Source organism: Siphateles boraxobius, unplaced genomic scaffold (assembly GCF_051911475.1).
Source record: "Siphateles boraxobius isolate OS27281-9 unplaced genomic scaffold, OSU_SipBor_1 49, whole genome shotgun sequence".
Lineage (NCBI taxonomy): Eukaryota > Metazoa > Chordata > Actinopteri > Cypriniformes > Leuciscidae > Siphateles > Siphateles boraxobius.
In genome coordinates, this window is record NW_027509130.1 from 1,453,527 (window position 1) to 1,477,537 (window position 24,011).

General features: G+C 37.5%; 1 protein-coding gene, 2 long non-coding RNA genes and 1 pseudogene across 5 annotated transcripts; 1 reads left to right on the plus strand and 3 right to left on the minus strand.

Moving 5' to 3' along the window:
* Positions 1–1,853: 1,853 nt before the first annotated feature.
* LOC143711149 (uncharacterized) lies at positions 1,854–4,571 on the minus strand. 3 transcript variants are annotated; one of them, XM_077202495.1, is made up of 11 exons: positions 4,452–4,571; positions 4,320–4,370; positions 4,124–4,168; positions 3,969–4,039; positions 3,818–3,878; positions 3,216–3,298; positions 2,987–3,142; positions 2,581–2,638; positions 2,273–2,401; positions 2,062–2,154; positions 1,854–1,982 (listed from the first exon to the last, which is right to left on the minus strand). In XM_077202495.1, exons 1-11 carry the CDS (start codon positions 4,497–4,499, stop codon positions 1,893–1,895), a joined length of 885 nt encoding a protein of 294 aa, XP_077058610.1. In that variant the 5' UTR covers positions 4,500–4,571; the 3' UTR covers positions 1,854–1,892. The 3 variants fall into 3 exon arrangements, with proteins under 3 accessions (XP_077058610.1, XP_077058609.1, XP_077058611.1); XM_077202494.1 differs by having other exon boundaries at positions 3,815–3,878; XM_077202496.1 differs by lacking the exon at positions 4,124–4,168 and having other exon boundaries at positions 3,815–3,878.
* Positions 4,572–5,030: 459 nt separating this feature from the next.
* LOC143711191 (uncharacterized) lies at positions 5,031–5,862 on the minus strand. Its single transcript, XR_013194774.1, has 4 exons — positions 5,774–5,862; positions 5,478–5,594; positions 5,347–5,394; positions 5,031–5,093 (listed from the first exon to the last, which is right to left on the minus strand). It is a non-coding gene; the product is annotated as an uncharacterized LOC143711191 (long non-coding RNA).
* A 701-nt stretch (positions 5,863–6,563) lies between these two features.
* On the minus strand, positions 6,564–7,396 carry LOC143711193 (uncharacterized). Its single transcript, XR_013194776.1, has 3 exons — positions 7,224–7,396; positions 7,013–7,154; positions 6,564–6,869 (listed from the first exon to the last, which is right to left on the minus strand). It is a non-coding gene; the product is annotated as an uncharacterized LOC143711193 (long non-coding RNA).
* Positions 7,397–10,738: 3,342 nt separating this feature from the next.
* LOC143711161 (GTPase IMAP family member 9 pseudogene) lies at positions 10,739–11,614 on the plus strand (annotated as a pseudogene).
* The last annotated feature ends 12,397 nt before the right edge of the window (positions 11,615–24,011 follow it).

Genomic DNA, 24,011 nt, shown 5'->3' on the forward strand with positions numbered 1-24,011 from the left:
TCAGCCAAGACATTAAATCTCTGAAGATCTCAGCAGAGGAGGATTAAACAAATCTAAAAAATAGCATTACTAGGTTCACTTATTGTAACCGCTAAGCCTAAGCTTAAAACAGCTGAGGGTTATGCAGAGGGTTGAAGTAGGCTAGTTGACGCGCTTACCGTGGTCGCTTTTGCTTCAGTAATAATGCAACAAGAGTTAAAGTTCTGTTTTCTTCTCTTTCGTGAGAGATATGATTTATTGGATTTACACAAGGGTTTCATCTTCCATAACGGAACAATAATCCATCTTCACCAACACACTGTCACAGTATCAAGCATCCAACCACAGCCTCGGTGGCGGTCAAAAACTAGTTGGCCCTTACCCCTCTGGCAACACCCGTTCCTGATTACAGCTACCCTCCTAAGTAGATGAGCCCCAATAGCTATGCCATGACCCTAGTGCCACCTATTGGCCAAACCTGGACATAAACATTGAAATGGCTCTTACACAACCGGCCCCCAATTGGAATGGTTAACAAACATTACAATTCAAAACAAAACAAATTAAGGAGCCATTACCAACCTGTCATAACATTATCCAAAATTTTAGTTACAGTGAGTTCACACACATTAACACTGAAATTGCCCATTTAATCCTATAGTATCCAGCTGCAGACCCGCAGCACCAACACCAGTTTCAGAACCCCAGCGCCAGGACCGGAAGTGAGGGGCGGAGCTTACGTTCTAAAACGAGTAACGCCACCTAACGTTTTGGAGCGTAATTTGCTTAGACGCGAAACGTGATGCTTTTATTTCACACGAAACGTCATACTTTACACGTATGTTATAATGATACATTAAGGTACAGTACAATAAGCATTTTAAAACATTGATTTTGTGTAATATAATTGTATATAGTAATCCGTTTCATTGTATTATGAAAAATTATTATATATTGTATTATTTTTCTTTATGTAAAATAATGTCACAAATCTAAAAAAGAGAGAGAAAATTCCACACTGTTTTAAAAGAAACAATACAAATGTGTACAACAAATGACCAATTCACCCCTAGGCCCATTTTATCATGACAATCCTGTATAAATTTAACTTGCAATGTATCAAATGAGGAACTCACTCTCAGCCTCAGGACATTTTGTCCCTACCTACATTCTTGAAAAAATAACTCCATGTCTTCCACTGGACCCCTGAGCAGATGGCTGTTGGAATGGAGCCATTTCCAGTAGCAGTTTTAGCATGGGCATCTGACACACAGATGAACGGCAGAAAATTATTAATAATAATGCTTTCAGACATTACATTAAGGTTTTTTATTTTATTTTATTATAATTCTGACAATGTATTTACCTACATATCACAACTGTATTTACAATAACACATTTATTTATATTTGTATATAGGACTGACAGTTAAGCTGTCATTTGTAACTATACAAGAATATAAGAACTATTTAGCTATTTTAGTAAAATGTTCTTATTAAAGTGGTACAAGCAGGAGTATGTTGTTTGTGCACCACAAATTGACACTTACCAATCAGGTATTTCAAATAATTGTAAACTAGCAAGAGAGAAAATGCCACAAACTATTGTAAAGTGACACATACCATTGTTAAGTGTACATCTGTAGATCCTATATCTATTATAATGTAGATACAGCAAGACAAATATTTGAACAAAACATTCGGACATCTCCAGCAGGAATATATATTAAATTAATTTGTAGTTATTGTAGACTAATCCCCAATGTTTAGTCAATGGTAGCTTATAAAATGTATACACCTTTTTCAGTAAGCAGAGACAGAAAAGAGACTCAACAAATATGTAAGTTAAAGCAATGGCTCCCCCCCCCCCCCCCCCTTTTAATAAATACAGTTGATGCATTAGCATACTTCAAATTAGTGAAACTTGACTATGCCAGAGGCCATTACAACTTCAACTGCATAGCGGCAAATCTTCTCCAGTCTTTGTACAAGGAGTATTGTCACCTTAAAAAGAAGAAAACTGTTGTTTTTCATCAAACAACAAATAACACAAATCAACTTCAATCATATAATTACCACATACCTCTGGAATCATAACATCAAATATGTAGTTCAGGTTTTCAAGATCCTCATCTGCATCCACTGCTCTCTTTATTTTATCAGCAAGTTTGATGAGCTGTTAAATATGAGAATATTGAATAATTTAGGATAATAAGGAACTTGTTGTAATATAACAATAACATATACTGCAAGTAAAATGTGAAACGCTTAAAACAATAAGCTTATTTTCTCACATCACTTTCGCTGAAATAGCACTGTTTTGGCTTTAAGTGCTGCTTGAATTTCAGTGATGTCTCTGGATGTTTCCACAGGTAAAACCGACAGGATTTGATGTCTCCATTGTGAAAAGCTTCATGTAAAGCCTGTTGGAACAGAATTATGTTAAAATGGTGTGTATATATATATATATATATATATATATATATATATATATATATATATATATATATATATATATATATATATATATATATATATATATATATACACTGTATATACAACACATGGCAAGAAATGTTAATTGTGATTTTATAGTACTCACTTTTATGTCTTGATCTGAGATTAAGTTTTCAATTCCAAGTCTCAGAGCCTTCCGAGTGCTACAAAGAAACAATAATGTATATGTTATCAACATCAGGTTATGACATAGCATAGAACAAAAAACAGGCTATAGAATAGTTGCTGATTAATCAGAAGATGACAATTAGCCAGTGGTACCACAAAAGGCTGTTAACAAGTGGTTAGCTAAATCAAAGTTTATGTGGCTTTATACTGATTATGTAACATGAATTGAAGTACCATAATATTAATGCTGAGTATATTTTGTTCCTATTTATTTCTAGCAAGATCATATACTTTTCAGTGAAAATAAAAATGTAATTCTGGGCTAGACCATGATCCAACTCCATGTTTCTTAATGGCAGTAAAAGCTTTCTATTTAAACTTACTCATCAAAAGTGTGTGGTTGTGTCAAATCACATCCACATTTGAAAGTCCCTTTTTTGACTTCAGCTTCTTTCACTCCAGCACAATCTGTGTGTAGCCAGCCCAAACACATGTCACACTGTACCCACAAGGGCTTCACAACACTGGGATACAATGGCCTGTGAATACGATACACATGGTTTAATAAGTGTATTCACCTAAAAATATACAGTAAAAACAAACAAGGCCTACCCTTTGCCCACTTTCTGAAAACAGCACACACGCAAGTCACCTGCCATACACTCCATCTGTTTTCCTGTTTTTTTCATTGAGTCCTATAATGAAAAATAATAATTAAAACGTTTAATTGACATCTATTTAAAAAACATCACTAATATAGGCTATTTATATAGGCGTTTGTTTCATCATTATGTCAGTATAGCTGCTCAGCTCATCTGTAAGTCACTAAGGTGTCACAAGACGGAAACCTGTTCCGCGACAGTGTCAGTGTTCCGCGATAATGTCAGTGACATGTCACTATCCACTAGGCACATGCCAATGGAGACCTGATGTGCAAATACGTATAGTGACATGTGCCATTGGCTTCTGTGCGTCAGATGCCCATGTCACTTAATGTTAATACCGCCTCTCGCCATTTCACAGCTTCTTTCATGTGCCAGATTATTGGGAGCTCCTTCATTACATATTAAAGGAAAATGTGACTTTATAAATGTGTAAATGTGACATATAAAAGATATATATATATATATATATATATATATATATATATATATATATATATATATATATATATATATATATATATATATATATACACATATTATACACACCACCTCACTGCTGCTAAGTGTAGCTTGTTCTTCACATGGAAGGGACTCTTGTAGGGTTTCTGCACTGGAATATATTTATATCTTGGTTAATTTAAAATTGATCAGAAGAGAGTGCAAATGTAACGGTGGGCTGGAGTAAATGTCCAGTATCTACCTTTCAGAGAAAATCCCAAAGTTCTCCAGAAGAATAAGAGCCCACCATCTCCGTATGTTTGGAAAGTCGCACTGCAAGACAAAAATAGAGAAATCTTGATATTTCAACTGCTACAACATCATAAAGGTCAATTACTTCAACTGGTAATTACTTACAGATGTAAAATCAAAGGGTGCTCCCAAGACAAGATGTAGAGCATACTGGAAAACAGCAAAAATTAAGGAACATTATCGGTGTAAATCTCAATAAAAAAAAAGTATTCCTTGTTCCGTATTTAACAACTTAAAAAAATGAAAATAAAAACACCACCACAACAATCATTGGTTTAATTATATCAAAACAATGTCTCACCATCAACATGAAGACTCCACAGTCTACACCACCAATCTGTTGGGGGATATCCTAAAAAAAAAAAAAGCAGGAGTTTATTAAGGGTTTGACACTTCAGCAGTCCCAAATTTAGCAGACTTCTTTATAACCAACCTTGTTTTTCAGTAGCACCCATGTGCCAGGTGCGATTTTGGCTGTCATCTTACTGTAACAAAAATACACAAATAATAAAACAGATTTGTTAATATGAAGTTACATTGTGCAGCACACAGTTTGAAGCTCTAAATCCATGCAAAGACACGCAGTCAACAGTATTTGGGTCTTTCTTGTAAAAACTGTCACAGCATGCAAAATCAGAACATCATGCAAGTAACCATTAAGGAAGTTTATTAAACTCTTGAACAGCAAAACTTGAACAAACACATTGAACAGCGAACCTTGAACAGCAAACCTGAACTGAGAACCTTGAACAGCAAACCTGAACTCAGAACCTTGAACATTTTAACTTCTATATTTATTTTTGCAACCTGAAAACTTTCACATATCTCTCATCACCCAACCCATACGGATTGGTTGAATCTAGAAAGTACATGTGCCTATCTTTTGGCTTCATGACCTGCAAAAAATAGTGTTAGTACTTAAGAATCATGAAATGGCATTTCTGAATTGTGATGAGACAAAAGCAGGCAATTTTCAGACAACACTGCAAAGTTACATTAAATAACTTACACACAACATCCAGTGTGCTGGCTTCCAAGCAGGGAAGACAATGAAATCTTTCAGCGCAATGCAATCCTATAGATGATTAAAAAAAAATCCATTCAGTTTAAAATAAAATTGGACACTGCTGTGAATGTTATGTAACTTTGTGGCCTCACTGGAAATGACAATAATGGGTCCAAATTATTTGGAGGCAACCAGGTCACCACAACATATGCGTTGGCTGTCCACACATCCATTCCCTACAACATAACATACCAATATAAGACTGTACACTAGACAACTAGGTCTCTGACTATTTGAGATTTGCAGCTTTACAAAAACTTACTCGTTCCTTAGCCACCAATGCAATCACCTCAAGACAGCTGTTTGCAATCTGCAGTTTTTAAAAAGACAACTGTAAATAGTGAGTCACAAACATTTCTTATTGTATGTTATTGTATGTCATTGTCAACTCACTGTTGCCTCCAACAGCTCATTGAGACCTAGAGTACGGAAATCTTTCCTCCTCAGAACCAAGTTCCCAACTTTTCCAATTGTTTCATCTGGGTCATCTGTCCCCAAAGCCCAGTCAAGCTTAAAGACAAATGAGAAAAGAAATTACATAGAGTATATATATATATATATATATATATATATATATATATATATATATATATATATATATATATAAATTCTGCATTTCAAATTCATAAATTCTGGTTTGTGAGTGCCATTACAACATCAAATAAAACTGTAAACTGTCATTCACATACCATTGCTGATTGTCTATGGCTTGGCAGACAATCCCAACACACTCTACTGGCAAACAGCTGTTCGATGCTACACACAATTTCATTTCCTGCTGTAATAGTTAAAATGGATAATTACATACAATAACTTGCATCAGGATATATCAAGACTTAATACAAAATATATTAACACATACTACTGGTTGGGGCCATCGTTGAGGTCAGGGTTGTGTCTTCCATCTCAATGTCTATGTCCTCCATTTCAATGTCTATGTCCTCCATCTCAATGTCTATGGGGACTGGCTCCTCAGTGGAGATGTCAGAATTTTCTATAACAATACAAACAGCCAACAAGAGCTAGACCCAAACCTCATATTTCCTTTAAACAAACACACTGGATGGTGGCCTATGCATTTACACTACTTAAAAAAAAAAAAAAAATATATATATATATATATATAAATAAATTTTAATTTACCCAGCACAGCCTGTCCATGCATATTCTTCACCAACTTTGATCCAAACGTCTTCATTAATCTAGTCCTCACTTTGTTGTTCTTGTTTTCGTTATAGTGGTGAATTATGGTCCTCATTTGAAACAGATGTGTTGATGGCTGAGACATGTTCAAAAAGTAGTTATTTTTTCTCATCTTTGAGAACAGTTGCTCTGCAACCTGGCTATTTATTTTGCCAGCTAGTTGAGGCACTATAGTGATCTTCCTCAGAACATCTCTACTGTCTTTGGAATTGCTCTCGTGAAAACGGTCAGACAATACGTAATGATCCGAAGACCCTGTCAGTGGGTGTCCTTGAGGATCGCTCACACTCATTTTTTCCTCCAGCCAAGGCAAGGACACTTTCAGATTTCCAGATTTGGCAAGTTTAATGTTTTCTTCATTGGGTTCTGCTAAGCGTCCTTCATATGGACGAATAGGTATGCTTTCTGGTGCCCTTAGATTGGCATGTGTTGCTAAACCGCGTGCAAAGTCATAAATAATGATGTTCGGCAGATGCTTCCATGAGAACAGAAGATCAGCAAAATCTCGAGGGCTTTCTGCTCGAAGATTGCTTTTTAAACTGTAAACTATGCCACATGGGCACATGATGACTCCCCAGCCTCCTAATATAGCACAAAAAAAAAGACATTCTTCAAAAACAATTCTTACAAAGTTTAAAACATTAATGTATTGGCAATATATTGACTGTAATATCAAAGGTTATATTTGCAACACCAGACAAAACAGTATTAGAAATTAAGCTCACCAGAGGCACCCCAGATTTTTTCAAAGATTTTATCATATGTTTGCCTCGATTTCAATTCATTAGACAATCTGAGGAGGAGGTCACTCCGAGATCCAGTGGAGTCCAGACCACATTCTTTGCATAGTTTCCGAATAACATTAACCTACAAAAAAATATTATTGAATATAGTGTAGTATATTGGAAAAAAGTAGTCGTACTTTTACAAACAAACCTTTTGCTTTTGAAGTTCTTCCTTCAGCCTCTCCTCTGTCACTGTAATTTCTGCGGTCTCTGAGGCAGACTTTGAAGAATGAAGTTTTTCATACTCTGTGTTTAGCACAATATCTGAACGACGTGTGTTCTTGCCAATCCAAGGAGCCCAGAAGTGATACATGGGTTTAACAACAAATGGATTTTGTGCACCACCTACAAAAGCAGAATTAAAAACATAAGCTGTGTGATTCTTTTAATTTCTTTGCAATATGGTGCATAAAAAAAATAAAAAAATGTTTCCACATACTTGCAACAAATCCACGACATATCATCTCTTTGGACAATGCCTCCCAGAATGTTTCCAGATTGACTTCCCCTTGATAGTTTTCTGGGGGTTCCTCTATGTCATTTACTGGAAGAAAACAAAATGTGTACAAAAAATGTTCACTATATGGCAATAACATGAAGAAAAAATAAATAGAAAATAAATAAATAAAACAAACTTGGAAGTGAACATGATTACAATAAACATACCAGAAAGCTGGAAAACACCCTTTTTGTGTAGATCCATTATCACAACAGGGGGATAATCACCACAGGTAACGCATGAATACCTGTACTCATGGTCTGTAAGGGCCTCAAAGTGTAAATAGGCATGCAGCACCGTGTCTGCTGACGGAAACTTTAAACCGGTCAAATCTTGCAAAAAATCAACGGCTCTGCTCACAGAAGTATGCACCTGGAATAAACAAAATCTGTTTTAAGTAACATACATAATAGTGTTAAATTAACACCATAGTGTTAAATTAAAAGTTACCTGGAGAAGGCTTCTCAAGGTAAGGCAAAAGGGTATGGCAAGGGTGATGTGGTCATTGAAGTTATGTAGGTGGTCTTTCCACTCCTGGTAACGGTAGAACATTCCACAAAGTGGGCACTGCTTACAGTAGGTGGCAACGTCTAAAATTTCAACAAGTAATACATCAGAGGACAATTTAGCTGAATATTACACACGCAATTACATAACACCAAATCATACCTTCAATAATGGACCAGTTTGTGAGTATTTTAGCCTTCTTTGTAATTAGGATGGGATCACTGAGGGGGACAACACCTGGACAACTCTGACAGATACTTTCATCTGGACAAAGGTTTCTTGGGTAGTCCTTGTCTGGTGATGGTGCATGCACATCATCTGGTAGATCAACGGGTATCTTCTTGTGCTGAAGAATGTAAGATAGTAAGCGTTTAAGAATATCATTGTATCATTATATGGATCCGTGCAGCTCCTAAAGTGACATCAGCCGAATAAACCTGCAGCCGTCTGTCATTTGTTAATCGAACAATAAAAGAAAGAAAAAAATAACTTTTGCAGCTTGTAGCGACAATGAGTCTTACATTAAATTAGCTCAAATTATATATAGGGAATTTAATAATTAATCATGAATGATTAATATATTGCATATTACAGTTAAATTATCGAAGCTGAAAATAGATCGATTGTATATATGAATGATCACCATAATGGGTTATGGTTCGTCATTAATATATCAATAGTCTTATTACAGATCGATTATATGAGATAACCTTAAATGGAATTAATTTAGTTATCGAACAATCTGTTTGTCCAGCAAACGGCTGTAAGATTAACTTATCAATTTTCAACAAAAAGTATCTCTTTCTTATAATTCCAAAAAAGCTATTTTCTGGCCATGAAAAATCACCTTCTTGTTATTATAAAATTTAGGTTACTGAAATAGTAACGAATTGTAAAGCTTTGTAGCAAAATGGTCGAACACTTCATTGACTTTGTAAAAATGAGAACTTTAGACAATTAGCAATCAAGAATATAATGGTTTTAATAAAATGAAACTACGGATACAGAATTCTACATTTAAACCCGGGATACATGTATGTACAATGAACAGTAAAACTAACGAGACAAACGAATAACAACGGGAGTGAGAGAGAGAGAGATTGAGTGAGAGAGAGAGAGAGAGTGAAATATATATATATATATATATAGAGAGAGAGAGAGAGAGAGAGAGAGAGAGAGAGAGAGAGAGAGAGAGATAGAGGATGAGAAAGTGAAACTAACGGTCAGGATGAGAGAGATCACCGGGGTGATCGCAGCATGGCAAAAATCACAGACAGTAACCCTTAGAGAGGCAACAAGAAATCACATCAATCAAATCAAATCAATAACCTATACTAGCGAATGCGTATGGTTCTCTTTGTGTTGCTGAGGAACGCAGAGTCGTATGTGTGTTTGTCCTTCGGCGCTATAGGCTTGTTCTCTCGTGTCTTCCGGGGCGAGCAGACTCGCGGGAAGTTTTAAAGGTTCACCGAACGTGAAGTTACCATGGAAATAGTTCAGAGTTCATCTCCCTCGGGAGGGAGAGGCGAACATGAAAATAAAACTTAGTAAAGAAAGAAAAAGAAAAGAAACGCGGTGTAAAGCTCCCTAAGGAGCCATGGGACCGGACACCTCTCATAGGGAAAGTGCTCTCTTTTTTTTGAAACTCCTGTGTCAGTTTCTTATAGAGAGGAGGGGTTCACGCCTGCTTCGCGTATGTGAACCAATCATCTTAGAGCATCTCGAGCGGGAAAAGTTCTTCTTTGTCTTGTCAGGATAATTGATGATGCTATAAAATTTTGTCATTTCTAGCCAGAAAGATTGTACACACAGAACAATACATTTTACTGTAATATCCTATGTATGACTGGTTTAGTCAAAACAAGACGGTCAAACAGGTACCAAGAATGGCCGGAAAGAGTATAAGAAACATAAAGTTACATTCATATGCAGAATTACACACATTTAATGTTCACTCACACGACTATAAAGCCATAATACCGGCTACCATGACCTAGGAAAGATCAAATTCATGTTTATACATTTCTTAAGTGGTTATACTTATAGAAAATATATAATTGCAGAGTCTATTCCTCTTTCTTTATCAGAATTCAAGTGGGAGCTGTGATTCCCTTGGAATTCCTTTTGGGGGTCATAAAGTTTTATGACCTAGCAAGATTGCGAGTTACAGAAGATGATACTGTTAGGTAATCTTTCTTTAGAAATACACTTAAGATTTGAAGTTACAGACCAGTCTCCAATTACATCTATAGAATAAGACAAAACTAATTAGATATGCATGCATACAGGAAGGTTAGATACAATTCTGTGTTATATACATTAAGGACATTCCTATCCTAAGTTGCACACAAAGGACGTTTGTGTGCGGGTATGTGTGGTGTGTGTGTGTGTATCCTTAGGGCATATTGTCCATCCGTGGTGTGCACCACGTGAGGGTTTCGAGAACAACGGGGACCTGTTTCTTGATTGCGCAATGCGTCATAAATGGAGTTAATCAATGACCGGCTGGCAGACATTGGGGCACCATTTCACATGATTCAAGGTTTTGTGAATTAAACATATATGTGTTCATATTTGTTCAGTAGTGAAAGGAAAACAGGATTCGGTCAGTCGCTACAAGCTTGAACAAAGATTAAATATATTAATTATTTGTAATTAATGCAGTTGTTATTTCACATTTGATTATTCCATTTCTATACCCAAATAGTGTGAGACTTTCCTGAAAAACATAAAGCACTGTTTGTATGATTTATATATTTGTTCTTCTGTATATCTGTGCTTTTGTTTATTTTGCAGGTTCACTCCGAATTGTTGGATGGTTATCTGTCAGTGACGACGCCTCCAGACGGATTGTTCTTCTGGGTCCAACTGGTGCTGGGAAAAGTGCAACTGGAAACACAATACTGGGACAGAGAGAGTTTATATCCTTAAGGAGTACAAAATCAGTAACCAGTGAATGTTCAGAGAAACACGCCACTGTTTCTGGCAGATCTGTGTCTGTAGTTGATACTCCTGGGTTATATAACACAGAGATGAGACCTGTAGAGTCAATGACAGAGATCAGGAGAAGTGTTTATATATCCAGTCCTGGACCGCACGCTTTTATCATTGTCCTCAGAGTAATTGACAGATTCACAGATCAGGAGCTGCAGATTCCTCAGATGATTAAAACACTGTTTGGTGAAGATGTGTTAAAATACTCCATAATTCTCTTCACTCATGGAGATCTGCTAGATGGAGAGTCTGTAGAGAAACTCATTACGCAGAACTGTAGATTAAGAGATCTAGTTGATCAGTGTGGAGGCAGATTTCACGTCTTCAACAATAGAGATGTGAATAACAGAGATCAGGTGAATGATCTACTGAAGAAGATTGACACAATGATAGAGCAGAATGAAGGAGGACACTAGAGTCATCAGAGGATTGAAGATGCTCAGAGACTCAGACGAGAGATAGAAGAGAGGAGATGGAGAGAGGTGAAACACAGACAAGAAGAGATTAAGAGAGTGATAAAGGAGACAGAGGAAAGGGTCAGAGCAGAGTTTGAAGGTCCACCAAGATTTTTACTAGAAAAAATTAAGTTAATGAGATTGGGAGGGGAAGACAGGAAACGGCGAGGGGAGGGACGACAGGAGTTTGTGAGAAGGAGACCGATTTGGGATTTGTGGAATCCTGAAATGATTAGTAAACGAGGAAAAAAGACTACAAGAGATTGAGAGAGTGATAAAGGAGATAGAGAGGAAAATCAGAGAAGAGTTTGAAGGTCCACCAGAATTGTTACTAAAAAGACTTAAATTAATGAGCCTGAGAGAGGAAGCGGATAAAACACAACAAGAGGAGAAACCGAGACAAGAGGAGATTGAGAGAGTGATAAAGGAGACAGAGGAGAGAGTCAGAGCAGAGTTTGAAGGACCACCAAGATTTTTACAAGAAAGACTTAAAGCAATGAGACTGAGCTTGGAAGAGAGGATACAAGAAGAGGTGGAACGACAGGAGAGCTTGGGAGATTAGTTTACATGCCGTTCATAGGACATGTAGAACATATGCGTAGAGCAATAATGCAGATTAAACTACAAGAGGAGATTAGGAGAGTGATAAAGGAAACGGAGGAGAATATCAGAGCAGAGTTTAAATGTCCACCAAGATGATGATGAGACAAACTTCAATCAATGAGTCGGAAACATGAAGAGGAAAAACAAAGACAAGGTGAGATTAAGTGAGAAAGGAGACAGAAGAGAGTCACAGCAGCATTTGAGGGGCCATCAATATTTGTACTAGAAAGAGAGAGGGAATCAGAGCAGAATGAGAACTAGAAGCAAGATTGAGAAGTGACGAGAAAACTAAAGGAGTGTGTCTGTAGTTGATACTCCTGGATTCTTTGACGTACAGATTAAACAAGATGATAATGGAGATAAACAGAAGTGTGTATTTATCCAGTGCTGGACCTTGTGTTTTTTCTAGTATGAAATTAGGAAAGATTAGCGGAGACAGAAACGAGCAGTGGAGTTCAACCCATTTTTCCAGGGTTCTGCATCATATATAATTTAGTGGAACTAAAAGTGGAACAAAGAGGAACGTAAGATTGATGCAGTGATAAAGACAGATGAGAGAAGAAGAGTGTAATCAGTGAAGAATAAAAGAGGATTCATAGATGGAACAAAGTATGGGCTAAAAGCAGTTACATTCATGACAGCTGATAATCTCTTCATCATCCAGCTGATAAAGTCAGCCTTAGAAACTCTTTATCATCCTCATCCTCACTGCTGTGTTCCAGCTCTACAACAGTACCTTATAAAACACTGAACAACTGAAGAAACATTTCCTCATTCAGCTGACGAGACGCTCTGTATCAGAGACCAGAAGGTGGACCATATTAAATATAATTGCAGATTACTGTTTATTTTAAACTGGGATTTTGACATTTCTTGTATCAGTTGTTCAGTCATCATCCTCTATCACTTGTGTCCACAGAGCAGAACGGTTTATATCAGCACTATTCAACAGTTCAACACTTCTAAACATGTTTCATTGTGTCCGGCTGCATGATGATGATGATGATGATGATGAGGTGAGCTTTCCTAATCTAGTTTCTGTTCTGATTACCAATGTTTCATTCGTACTGTAATATCTAGCAGTCTTTTATCAGTTTCAATGATTCCAGAAGCTGTTTCATTTTCTTCTCTTCTGTTTATGAAATGATATGAAATAAATTCTGTGGTTGGGTAAAGATGTGTCTACCCTTTTAAAGGCACACTATGAAAGATTTGTACCTTAATATAACAGCTTCGAAATCAAAACGAACTTGTAGTAGGGCGCCGCTGGAAAAACCAGCAATGCAAGTTTGAGAGGCGCCGCCCCGATAAATCTCGCGAGAATCACGACTTGCTTTACGGCACGAGGTCACACACATCAACAACATATGAAGCAGCCTCTATGGAAGACACTAGTGCGCATTTCAGATGTGATTCATGGCAGATTCGACGAAGAAAACACGGTCGGAAGAGTCAAGGAAAAGAAAACGACGGCTCTGCGTGAGTGGTGTTTACGACAGTTACATTAAATACAAGTACTCCAGAGCACAGGGGTCGCTGTTTGAGAAAGACGGAAACTACATAGTGTGCCTTTAAATCAAGACACAAAAAGTATATATACAAGGTGTGAGATAGGCCATAGTTTTCAACATAAAGCAGAATAATGCACTTCTCTCATCACTGACCAAAAGTGGTTATTTGATGTTAATAGATTATATTCACTAACAATACTCACTTGCCACAGATCAGACATTCTGAATTTTGATTTTTAAAATATATAATGTGAAAAAAGAAATTTAAGACACGGATTAGACACTTAAGATTCATCAAGAATCATCATAAGAATCATAGACTGAGTCATGGGCATTTATTGAGGGGTGAAGAAGCACTAAATGTCAAAACTGTATGATCAACTCTGTGTAAAGCATATTCTCTTGGACCGCCTAATCTTCAATATTATGAGACAGCGCTTTTTATCAGGACAAACTTTTAAGGGCTTATTTATGGATCCAGAAAAACTTTTTTTAGCACAAGAATCTTTTATAGAATCGTACTCATCTTGTACATGTACTTATTTATTTATTTTTTGTCTGTTGAATTTTATAAAATGTTTATTTTCATTATATTGTACTTATGATATTATGATATAAATGTTTAATATGGATCTGCCATGTAATACACTCTCAGAAAATAAAGTACATAATTGTACCTTTAGGGGTACAATGGCTTGTCACTGGGGCTGTACCCTCAAGGGTACAATATTGTACCCTTGGTATAGGGTACATATTTGTACCCTTGTGATTTGTACCTTAAGAGACCAGGCTTGTACCTGTGGTGACAATTTTGTACCTTTATTTGACAGTACAAAAATGGACCCTTCAAAATGGTAAAAAATTGGCTTTGACAGCGTACAATTGTTGACTATAATGACTATATATATATATATTGTTGACTATTTATATATATTACACACACGCTGAATTAAAATCAGAAATTATTAAATTCTTTTAATTTTCACATTTTCCAACATTTCATTTTAAACTCAGTGTCTAACTGTGACATATAAATTATCATAATCTGAGTAAGAGTCATTTACCTGAAAGTCCATTTCATCTCCTTTCATCTCAACGTCGGTTACTTCTATGCCTGCTTCTGATATTTTCTGAAGGACCTCCTCGGTTGAAAGCCCTGGAAGAACCATGAGTAACCGTGCTATGACTTCTTCTCCACCGATGGCAAAAAGAAGTAAAGACCGAAAACTGGACGTTCTTTTAAATTGAGATTCAAGCAGCCAATCAGGGCTGGCTCTACATACAGTCTCAGAAAATAAAGTACATAATTGTACCTTTAGGGGTACAATGGCTTGTCACTGGGGCTGTACCCTCAAGGGTACAATATTGTACCTTAACCTTTAAAAGAAACAGTACATATATGTACCTTTTAATGCTTTTTGACCCTCAAAAAGGTACATGTATGTACCTTGAGATCCAACAGCAAAAACTCCAGTGTTAATTGAACTCTCCTGGGACTCCATACTCAAGAGTGTTAAAGTGTTAAAATATGAGTGTTCAATTAACGATCAAGAGTGTTAAAGTTAATGATCTAATTAAGTGATTCATTGAGGGATGATTTACCATTATTGAAGACACCTGATGTTAACAAGCAGAATCACTGAAGGAGAAAATATAATTGTTTATGACACCGTTATGGTGATCAGTGTGGGCTTTAGTTGGGCTCTTGACCCTTAAATCATTAACTTTAGATTTTGTTTGGCTGTTGTATCTGAGCTATAACTGCCAGATGAACAAATAGAAAAGGTGATCAGGTCGTGTTGATTATGTTTTGACAATCATAATTTACCTGAATCATTAAACTCATTTGGAATCTAATCTCAGACTTAAATGTATATTGTTGATTTCAGCAGCCTGTGATTCTACAGCAAATGATTTCCAGCATTTTCAATATAAACCAAAATATTTCTTGAAAGTTGTTCTGATCAAAATACTTTTTTAAAAATTATTTTATGTAGACACACTGACATCAATAATCAGCCTGTGAATCTCAACAATGGTGACAATAATAAAGCATGTTGCAGGGCATTCTGGGTGCTACCAATCAAAACTCATTCATGGCTCCCATCATGCATTGCCGTATGAATAAATTATGATCCGAATTGTTTTACTAATGTCCTTTCCCTAATTGAATATTCTGTTTGTCACCATTGTTAAGATTCATACACTGATTCTTGATGTCTGTGTAGACATGTGCCGGTATTCGGTAATGCGATAAATCGCGGTAATGAATATGCACGATATTGTTATCGCGGGGACTTCGAAATACCGTGAAAAATAATAGATCCGAATTTAGATTTTTAGAACGCGCATCAGCTTATTTTCCATCAACCGCTTAAAAAAACAATGCGTATATGCTGCGCAAAACACGTGCGCACTTTGATGTAAACAATCTCCACATCACATGTATCACTTTGTGAATGCAGTGTGCACTCTAGTCTAATGTAAACAATCCTCACATGGAAAAGAAGCACGGCGGAAGGAGGAACGCTGCCGACTATTTATCCCCCGCATGGCTGCCAACTCTCACGCATTCAGCAGCTTGAGACTCACGCAATTGACACTTTCACACGGTCTCGCGCCACACATCCATTTTCTCACGCAGAGAAAAATCGCGGAGCAAAGAGGACACTGACACCGACAGACTAGACAGAGCAGGTTACTTTTGATATGAAAAAAATATCAGCTCTCAGGTTTTATAACGAAATTCAGACAATAAATACTGTTTTGGTGCTTGTAAATGACGTGACAGATCGCGCGCCTCAGTTCAAGTAAACAGATCATCTGTTACTTTTTATTAAAGATACAGTACAACCCACCGAAAGGTATACGTACTTTCGATCAATCAGTGTTTTCCAACCACGGAAAGAGGTCAATAACACTGCAGGAGAACAATTATGTCACAGAACGTTACATTTACCTCAGGAAAGCCATTTAATGTTAGTTGACTATAAGAAAATAGCTATAGAGAGGAGTATTTTGCTAAATATGTGCACTATATTACATATTTTAATATATGTTTACTTGTCATTATATAATTGTTATTATAATGAAAATTACGGCATATTACATTTTTATATTTATATTATTATTATATTTATATTGTATGCATTATATTTAATTTCTCTCTGTATGTTTACAGCATTATGTGAGATATATTTTTTCTTGAGAAAAAATTAAATGCAGGCTATCTACTGTAGCCTACCTAATATTTATCCAAATGAGTCAATATTGAATCAAGATTGAAATTAAATCCAAGAATTTAATTGAAATCATGAAAATTGTGTTAAGCAATAATACAAACAGTAGCCTCAGTAACTGTACCATGTAAACATTATAACATGTTGTCACTAAAAAATAAAATTAATGTTTTGACAATCACAATTACACATTGTGATGCAAGTTTTTTTTAGATACCCCCAATCCGTCTGTTTCTCTTGTGAAATTAAAATATCGTGATAATACCGTATACCGTGATAAAAGCTCAATCAATTAATCGCAGCATGAAAATTTGATACCGGCACATGCCTATGTCTGTGTGTGCCTAAGAGAAAGATTTGTTTTATCAGAAAAACTTTTTAGAAATCCTTACGATTACAAATTTCTGGATTTTATTCTGTAGAATCACAGGCTGCTATAATCAACAATATACATTTAAGCCAGCAATTAGACTTTAAATGAGTTCAGGTTAAATTATGATTGTCGAAACATTACCAACACCACCTGCTCAACTTTTCTCTTTGTTCATCTGGCAGTTTTAACTCAGATACAACAGAGAAACATAATCTAATATTAACAGTTTAAGGGTCAAGAGCCCAACTAAAGCAAACACTGATCACCATAACGGCGTCTTAATTTTTTTTTATTTTCTCCTTCAGTGATTCTGCTTGTTAACATCAGGTGTCTTCAATAATGGTCAATCATCACTCAATGAATCACTTAATGAGCTCATTAACTTTAACAGTCTTGATTGTTAATTTAACATTCATATTTGAACACTTTAACACTCTTGAGTCTGGACCCAAATAGACTCCCAGGAGAGTTCATTTAACACTGGAGTTTTTGCTGTGTTATAATGATTTAATATCAGTAAATTGACTTACAAAACTTTTATTTCCTTTATATCAAGGCTACTTAAATATAGTGATAAGTTAAAATCTACCTTAAATGATTAAGGTATCCTTAAAACCTAAAAAATATATACTTGGCAGAGGCTGTCTTTTGATATTGTACCTTAACCTTTAAAAAGAAACTGTATATATATGTACCTTTTAATGCTTGGGGACATAAATGTACCTTTTGACCCTCAAAAAGGTACATATATGTACCTTGGGGGACAGAAATGGACTCCTACTGTACCCCTATTTCTGACAGTGCAGTAAACCAGTTAAAGGATGGAGATTATGCACCTTTTATTACTTACGGGCACGTGTCGCTTGTTGGTAAAGAGAGAAATGTGCCAGTAACGATACTGAGGGACACGGGAGCATCGGAGTCCTTTATTTAGCAGGATGTGCTGCCATTTTCCTCTGTGAGTGATACCGAGACTAGTGTTCTTATTAGAGGAATTGGGTTAAATATCCTATCTGTCCCATTACATAAAATTATGTTGTCATCTGAACTTGTGAATGGAGAAGTGGTGGTTGGAGTGCGTCCATCGTTACCAGTGGAGGGGGTGGATATAATTCTGGGAAATAATTTGGCAGGGGGTAGGGTTTGGCCTGTTACCTTTTCACGTCCTGTGGTTTCGTCTTTTCCCCTTCCAGGTCCTGATGAGAGCAACAAGAATTTTCCACAGGTATTTACTGCTTTTGCTGTAACTCGATCCATGACCTCTGCACAGCCAAGGTTAACATCTGATTCTTTGGGTAGACCAGCATTTTCCTTGCCTGATGATTTTTCTGTTTCCTCTTCTGATTTAATCCAGGAGCAGAAACTTGATTCTTCTCTCCATACATTGTTTGAGAGTTTGATGTCTTCTGATGAAATTAGGCATGTTGCTCAGGGTTATCTTTTGCAGGATGGAATGTTGGTGAGGAAATGGATTCCTCATGGAAGTGACTTTGCTGGGGATCCTATCATGCAGGTGGTAGTTCCAGAGAAATATCGATCATTGGTGTTGGAGATTTCTCATGATAAACTTGCTGGACATTTAGGGGTAAGAAAGACTTATGACAGAATCCTTCGTCATTTTTTTTGGCCTAAATTGAAGAAGGATGTGTCAAAGTATATCAAGACATGTCATACCTGTCAACTAACAGGCAAGCCGAATCAGAAGATCAAACCTGCTCCACTGTTTCCTATTCCTGCTGTTAGTCCACCTTTTGAGCACTTGATTATTGATTGTGTAGGCCCACTGCCTAGATCAAAATCGGGTAGTATTTATTTGCTCACTGTGATGTGTGCATCGACTCGGTACCCTGCAGCCTATCCCCTCCGTACGATCACTGCAAAATCGGTGGTGAAGGCCTTGACTCAATTCATTTCTATTTTTGGCATTCCAAAGATTGTGCAAAGTGATCAAGGTTCTAATTTTACGTCTCATTTGTTTTCACAGGTTTTGAAACTGTTGCACATTAAGCACAATAAAGCTAGTGCTTATCATGCTCAAAGCCAAGGGGCTTTGGAGCATTTCCACTAGACACTGAAGTCCCTGCTGCGTGCTTATTGTACAGAGTTGGGGGGTGATTGGGAGCAGGGATTGCCGTGGTTGATGTTGTCAGCGCGTGAGGTGAGCCAGGAAAGTACTCATTTTAGTCCCAATGATTTGGTGTTTGGGCACACCGTTCGGGGACCACTGGCTGTGCTCCGCGATAACTGGACTGAAGGTACACCGCCTCAGAATTAGTTAAGTTATGTGAACGACTTTAAGCGCAGATTGTATGAAGCAGGTAAGATGGCAAGAGAACAATTGCATTCTTCGCAGGGATGTATGAAGTCATTTTACGATCGGCGAACTGAGAAACGACAATTTATGCCTGGTGATCAAGTGTTGGCTCTGTTACCTGTGGAGGGCTCACCATTTCAAGCTCGGTTTATTGGTCCGTATGTAGTGGTGAAACAAGTTACTGACTTAAATTATCTTATTGCCACCCCAGAGAGAAGGAAGTCAGCACAGCTGTGTCATATCAATTTGTTGAAGCCTTATTATTGTCGTTCTCCTAAAGCGTTAGAGACCAGAACAGATGTGAAACCTGTACTGGTAGTTGAGAGTATTTCACCTGTTCCTTTGGAAGAGGAAATTGATGAAGGGGTTTCTTTCCCCGAGGATACAGTGCTGTTGGGACGTCTTAAAAATTCAGAGACTGAAAAATTTGTATAAAATGTTGATCCATTTAACAGAGAGTGAACGTGCCGACTTGACTGCTATAATGAATCATCATGTCTCTTTATTTGGTGATGTACCTTCGTGTACACATTGGGCGGAGCACGATATTGATGTTGGGGATGCTGAGCCCATTCGCCAACATTTTTATCGTGTGTCCCCAAATAAACTCTTACATCTGTCTGCTGAAGTTCAATATATGCTAGATCATGACATTGCACGGCCATCATTTTCCAGCTGGGCATCCCCCTGCTTACTTGTCAATAAATCTGATGGAACTTATCGGTTTTGTACAGATTATTGGAAGGTAAATAAAGTGACGAAGCCAGACTCCTTTCCACTTCCTCGTCTTGAGGATTGTGTTGATCGGGTTGGGGCGGCGAAATTTGTAAGTAAGTTCGATCTGCTCAAGGGCTACTGGCAGGTTCCGTTGACCCAAAGGGCTCAGGAGATCTCTTCCTTTATTACATCTGAGGGGTTATTTTCTTATAATGTTATGAGTTTTGGTCTCAGAAATGCGCCTGCAACGTTTCAGCGACTTATGAATAGGGTTGTTTCTGGATTGGAGGGAGTCGCGGTTTATTTAGACGATGTGGTGGTTTTTAGTGATTCATGGGAGCAGCACATGAGTCGCATTGCAGATTTGTTCTCCCGTTTTGTTGAGGCTGGTCTGACGGTCAATTTGGCCAAATGTGAGTTTGCCAAGGCCACCGTGACTTACTTGGGTAAGGTCGTTGGACAGGGTTGTGTGCGTCTAGTTCGAGCCAAGGTTGAGGCCATCTCTGTCCTTCTCCTTCCACCAAAAAGGAATTGATGCGTTTTTTGGGGTTACTGGGTTACTACCGGGGATTTTGTAGGAATTTTTCCACCGTGGTAGCCCCACTCACTGATTTTCTGAAGGCAAAAGCGGATTTTATCTGGACTTCTGTATGTCAGGAAGCTTTTGAGGCAGCTAAATCACTGCTCACTTCCGCTCCCGTGTTAGCAGCTCCCAAATTTGACCGCCCTTTTAGGTTGTGTGTGGATGCTAGCAACGTGGGTGCGGGAGCGGTACTGTTACAAGCTAACGATGAGGGGATTCACCGTTCCGTGAGTTATTTTTCGAAGAAGTTTTCTTCTTATCAGTTAAATTATTCGGTGATTGAGAAAGAGGCCTTAGCGCTGATTTGGGCCCTGCATCATTTTGAGGTGTATGTGGGATCAGTGTCAGATTCTTTGGTCGTGTACACTGACCACAATACACTTATTTATTTACACTCTTTGCGGTGCCCAAATCAACGTTTGACTCGTTGGTGCTTCTTCCTGCAGTCATACGCCCTTGAAATTCGCCACATCAAAGGTACTGACAATGTGGTGGCAGATGCATTGTCTAGAGTTCCTTACTCTTCCTAACTGTTTATGAACGATGTTTTGTCTTGCTTTCCTTTACTCTCTTAAATTGCTTCTACAGGGCCCGTAGTTGCTGAGGAAATTGGGGGTAAGATGAAGTTGGGGTTATACAGTAATGGGGGGGGGGTTATCGGGTGAAGGGTTTAGGTTGGGTTTCATAAGTGTAAACCCTTTTCTATGGGGGAGGGTGTTATGAACCCAGTATGGGTCATATTTGTGGGTTGTGTGTTTTTCTTTCTGTTTGGTTTGCAGGATGGAGTTAGAGTGAGTGACGTCATTATTGACTAAGGAGTTACACCTGTGTTGGAGCTGATTCCGGCAATTAAAAGCAGTTCCCTTCAGCTGTGACGGGGCGCGCTCTCCCATCCTCGTGCCATTTGTGTCTTGGAGTCCGTTGTTTGTTTGCTTTCCGTCTCGTCTTCGTCTCATTTAATTTTTCTTACTTTAATAAATGTTATTCTTTTGAGCAATATCCAACGGGTTGTCTCCTTCTTTGTCGCGGCTTGCGAACCGGCCGTGACACTACCTACACTTAAAACTGTCAAGAAATGACATCTAAACTAATATGTAAGGGATAATGTATAGCGAGGCAGTTTTTTGAATAAAGGGTTTTGAATAAGCCTGAAGGGTTTGTATTCGCTATAACAATCGCCTCGCTATACATTATCCCGCTTATTACATGGCTACCTACCAAATAAATCAATAATTTGACACAAAATATTGATTTAAAAAAGAGTTTATTGATTTAAAAACAATTGTATTGCTTCCGCTAAAGAAAATAGGTAGTCCGTTCCGTCTCTGAACTGCGTCCATGGCAACGGTGTGTTATACTAAGCAGCGTCTGTTATCAAGACATAACAGACTGCATTCTACATTGGAATTCTAGCAAGACATGTAATAAAGTATAATATAGTATATAGTATAATCTATCCAGGTAGGGCTGGGCGATACATCGCACGATATTGTTATGCGCATCTCGTCAGTAAAGCCGGTTCCTTGATTAGTAGTAAATAGCCATGACCTGCTTTCAGATGCAGCGGCATTTACTACAAAGAGCCGTAGTTAACTGACAAGCTGAGCCATATCGCATCAATATCGCGGACGTATCGCCAGCAATAATTAATGCGATATGGCTCAGCTTGTCAGTTAACTACGGCTCTTTGTACACAGCAAAAACTCCAGTGTTAAATTAACACTCCTGCAAGTGTATATGAGTAAACACTCAAGAGTGTTGAAGTTAATGAGATAATTAAGTGATTAATTTAGTGATGATTGAGCATTATTGAAGACACCTGAAGAATCACTGAAGGAGAAAATCTCAAATTGTAAGCCACCGTTATGGCGATCATTGTTTACTTTAGTTGGACTCTTGACCCTTATATTATTAACTTTATATTTTGTTTGGCTGTTTTATCTGAGTTATAACTGCCAGGTAAACAAAGAAAATTATGACAATATATAATATATTGGTTATATTATGACAATCATCATTTGAACTTTATGTTTTTGATTTATGTTGTCTGTTACAGCATAACTGTGATTCTGCATAAATATCCGGAATTCTATAAAATAAAGGATTTCTTAAAAGTTGTTTTCTAAAAAAAAATCTTTCTTTTAGGCACACCCAGAATTCAAGATTCAGTCTATGCATCTCAACAATGGTGACGAGCAGAATATTCAATTAGGAAAAGTAAATTACATAGAAAATTCAGATCATAATTTATTAATATCGCAATGCATGATGGGAGCCATTAATGAGTTGTGATTGGTGTGTCACGACACACGGGAGATAGACAGCAGATCCAAGTGCAGTAAAGATGTTTTAATGGGTAATCCGTAAAGCGTAAATCCAGTCCAGGCAAAGGTCAAATACCGTGTAAACAATCCAAATACAAAAATAACAAAACATAAGGAACAATCAGGAACAGACCAAGAAGTGTCAGACATAACAACGACTCCGTAACACATACTGACACAGACATGGAATATATACACACACAGATCTAACAAGACTAACAATGAACAGCTGGGACAATGATTACAGTGAACAGCTGAGTGTAATGAACAGTGATAAGTGAAGGACAGAATGCTGGGAATTGTAGTCAATGTGAAGGACACCGTGAAAACGAGGATCCCTAGTGACACCCGGGGAAACACAAACCAGACACTGCGACATGGTGGCAGCCACTGCAAAATGCTTTATTATTGTCACCATTGTTGAGATTCACAGGCTGATTATTGATGACTGTGTTTCTAAATATATTCATATGAAAGTGTTTTGATTAGAACAATGTTTATTAAATATTTTGGATTATAAGAAATATACATATACTTATATATGCCCTGAATTCACGAAGTTGTTGCCAATAAGTTAAACCAAACTGTCACAACAAGATGTATTTTCAGACCACAGCATGATTATGCTAGAACAGGGGTTCTCAAACTCTGTCCTGGAGGGCCACTGTCCTGCAGAGTTTAGCTCCAACCCTGATCAAACACACCTACCTGTGAGTTTCAAGTAGGGCTGGGCGATATATCGCATGACATTGTTATGCGCATCTCGTCAGTAAAGCCGGTTCCTTGATTAGTAGTAAATCACCTTCACCTGCTTTCAGAT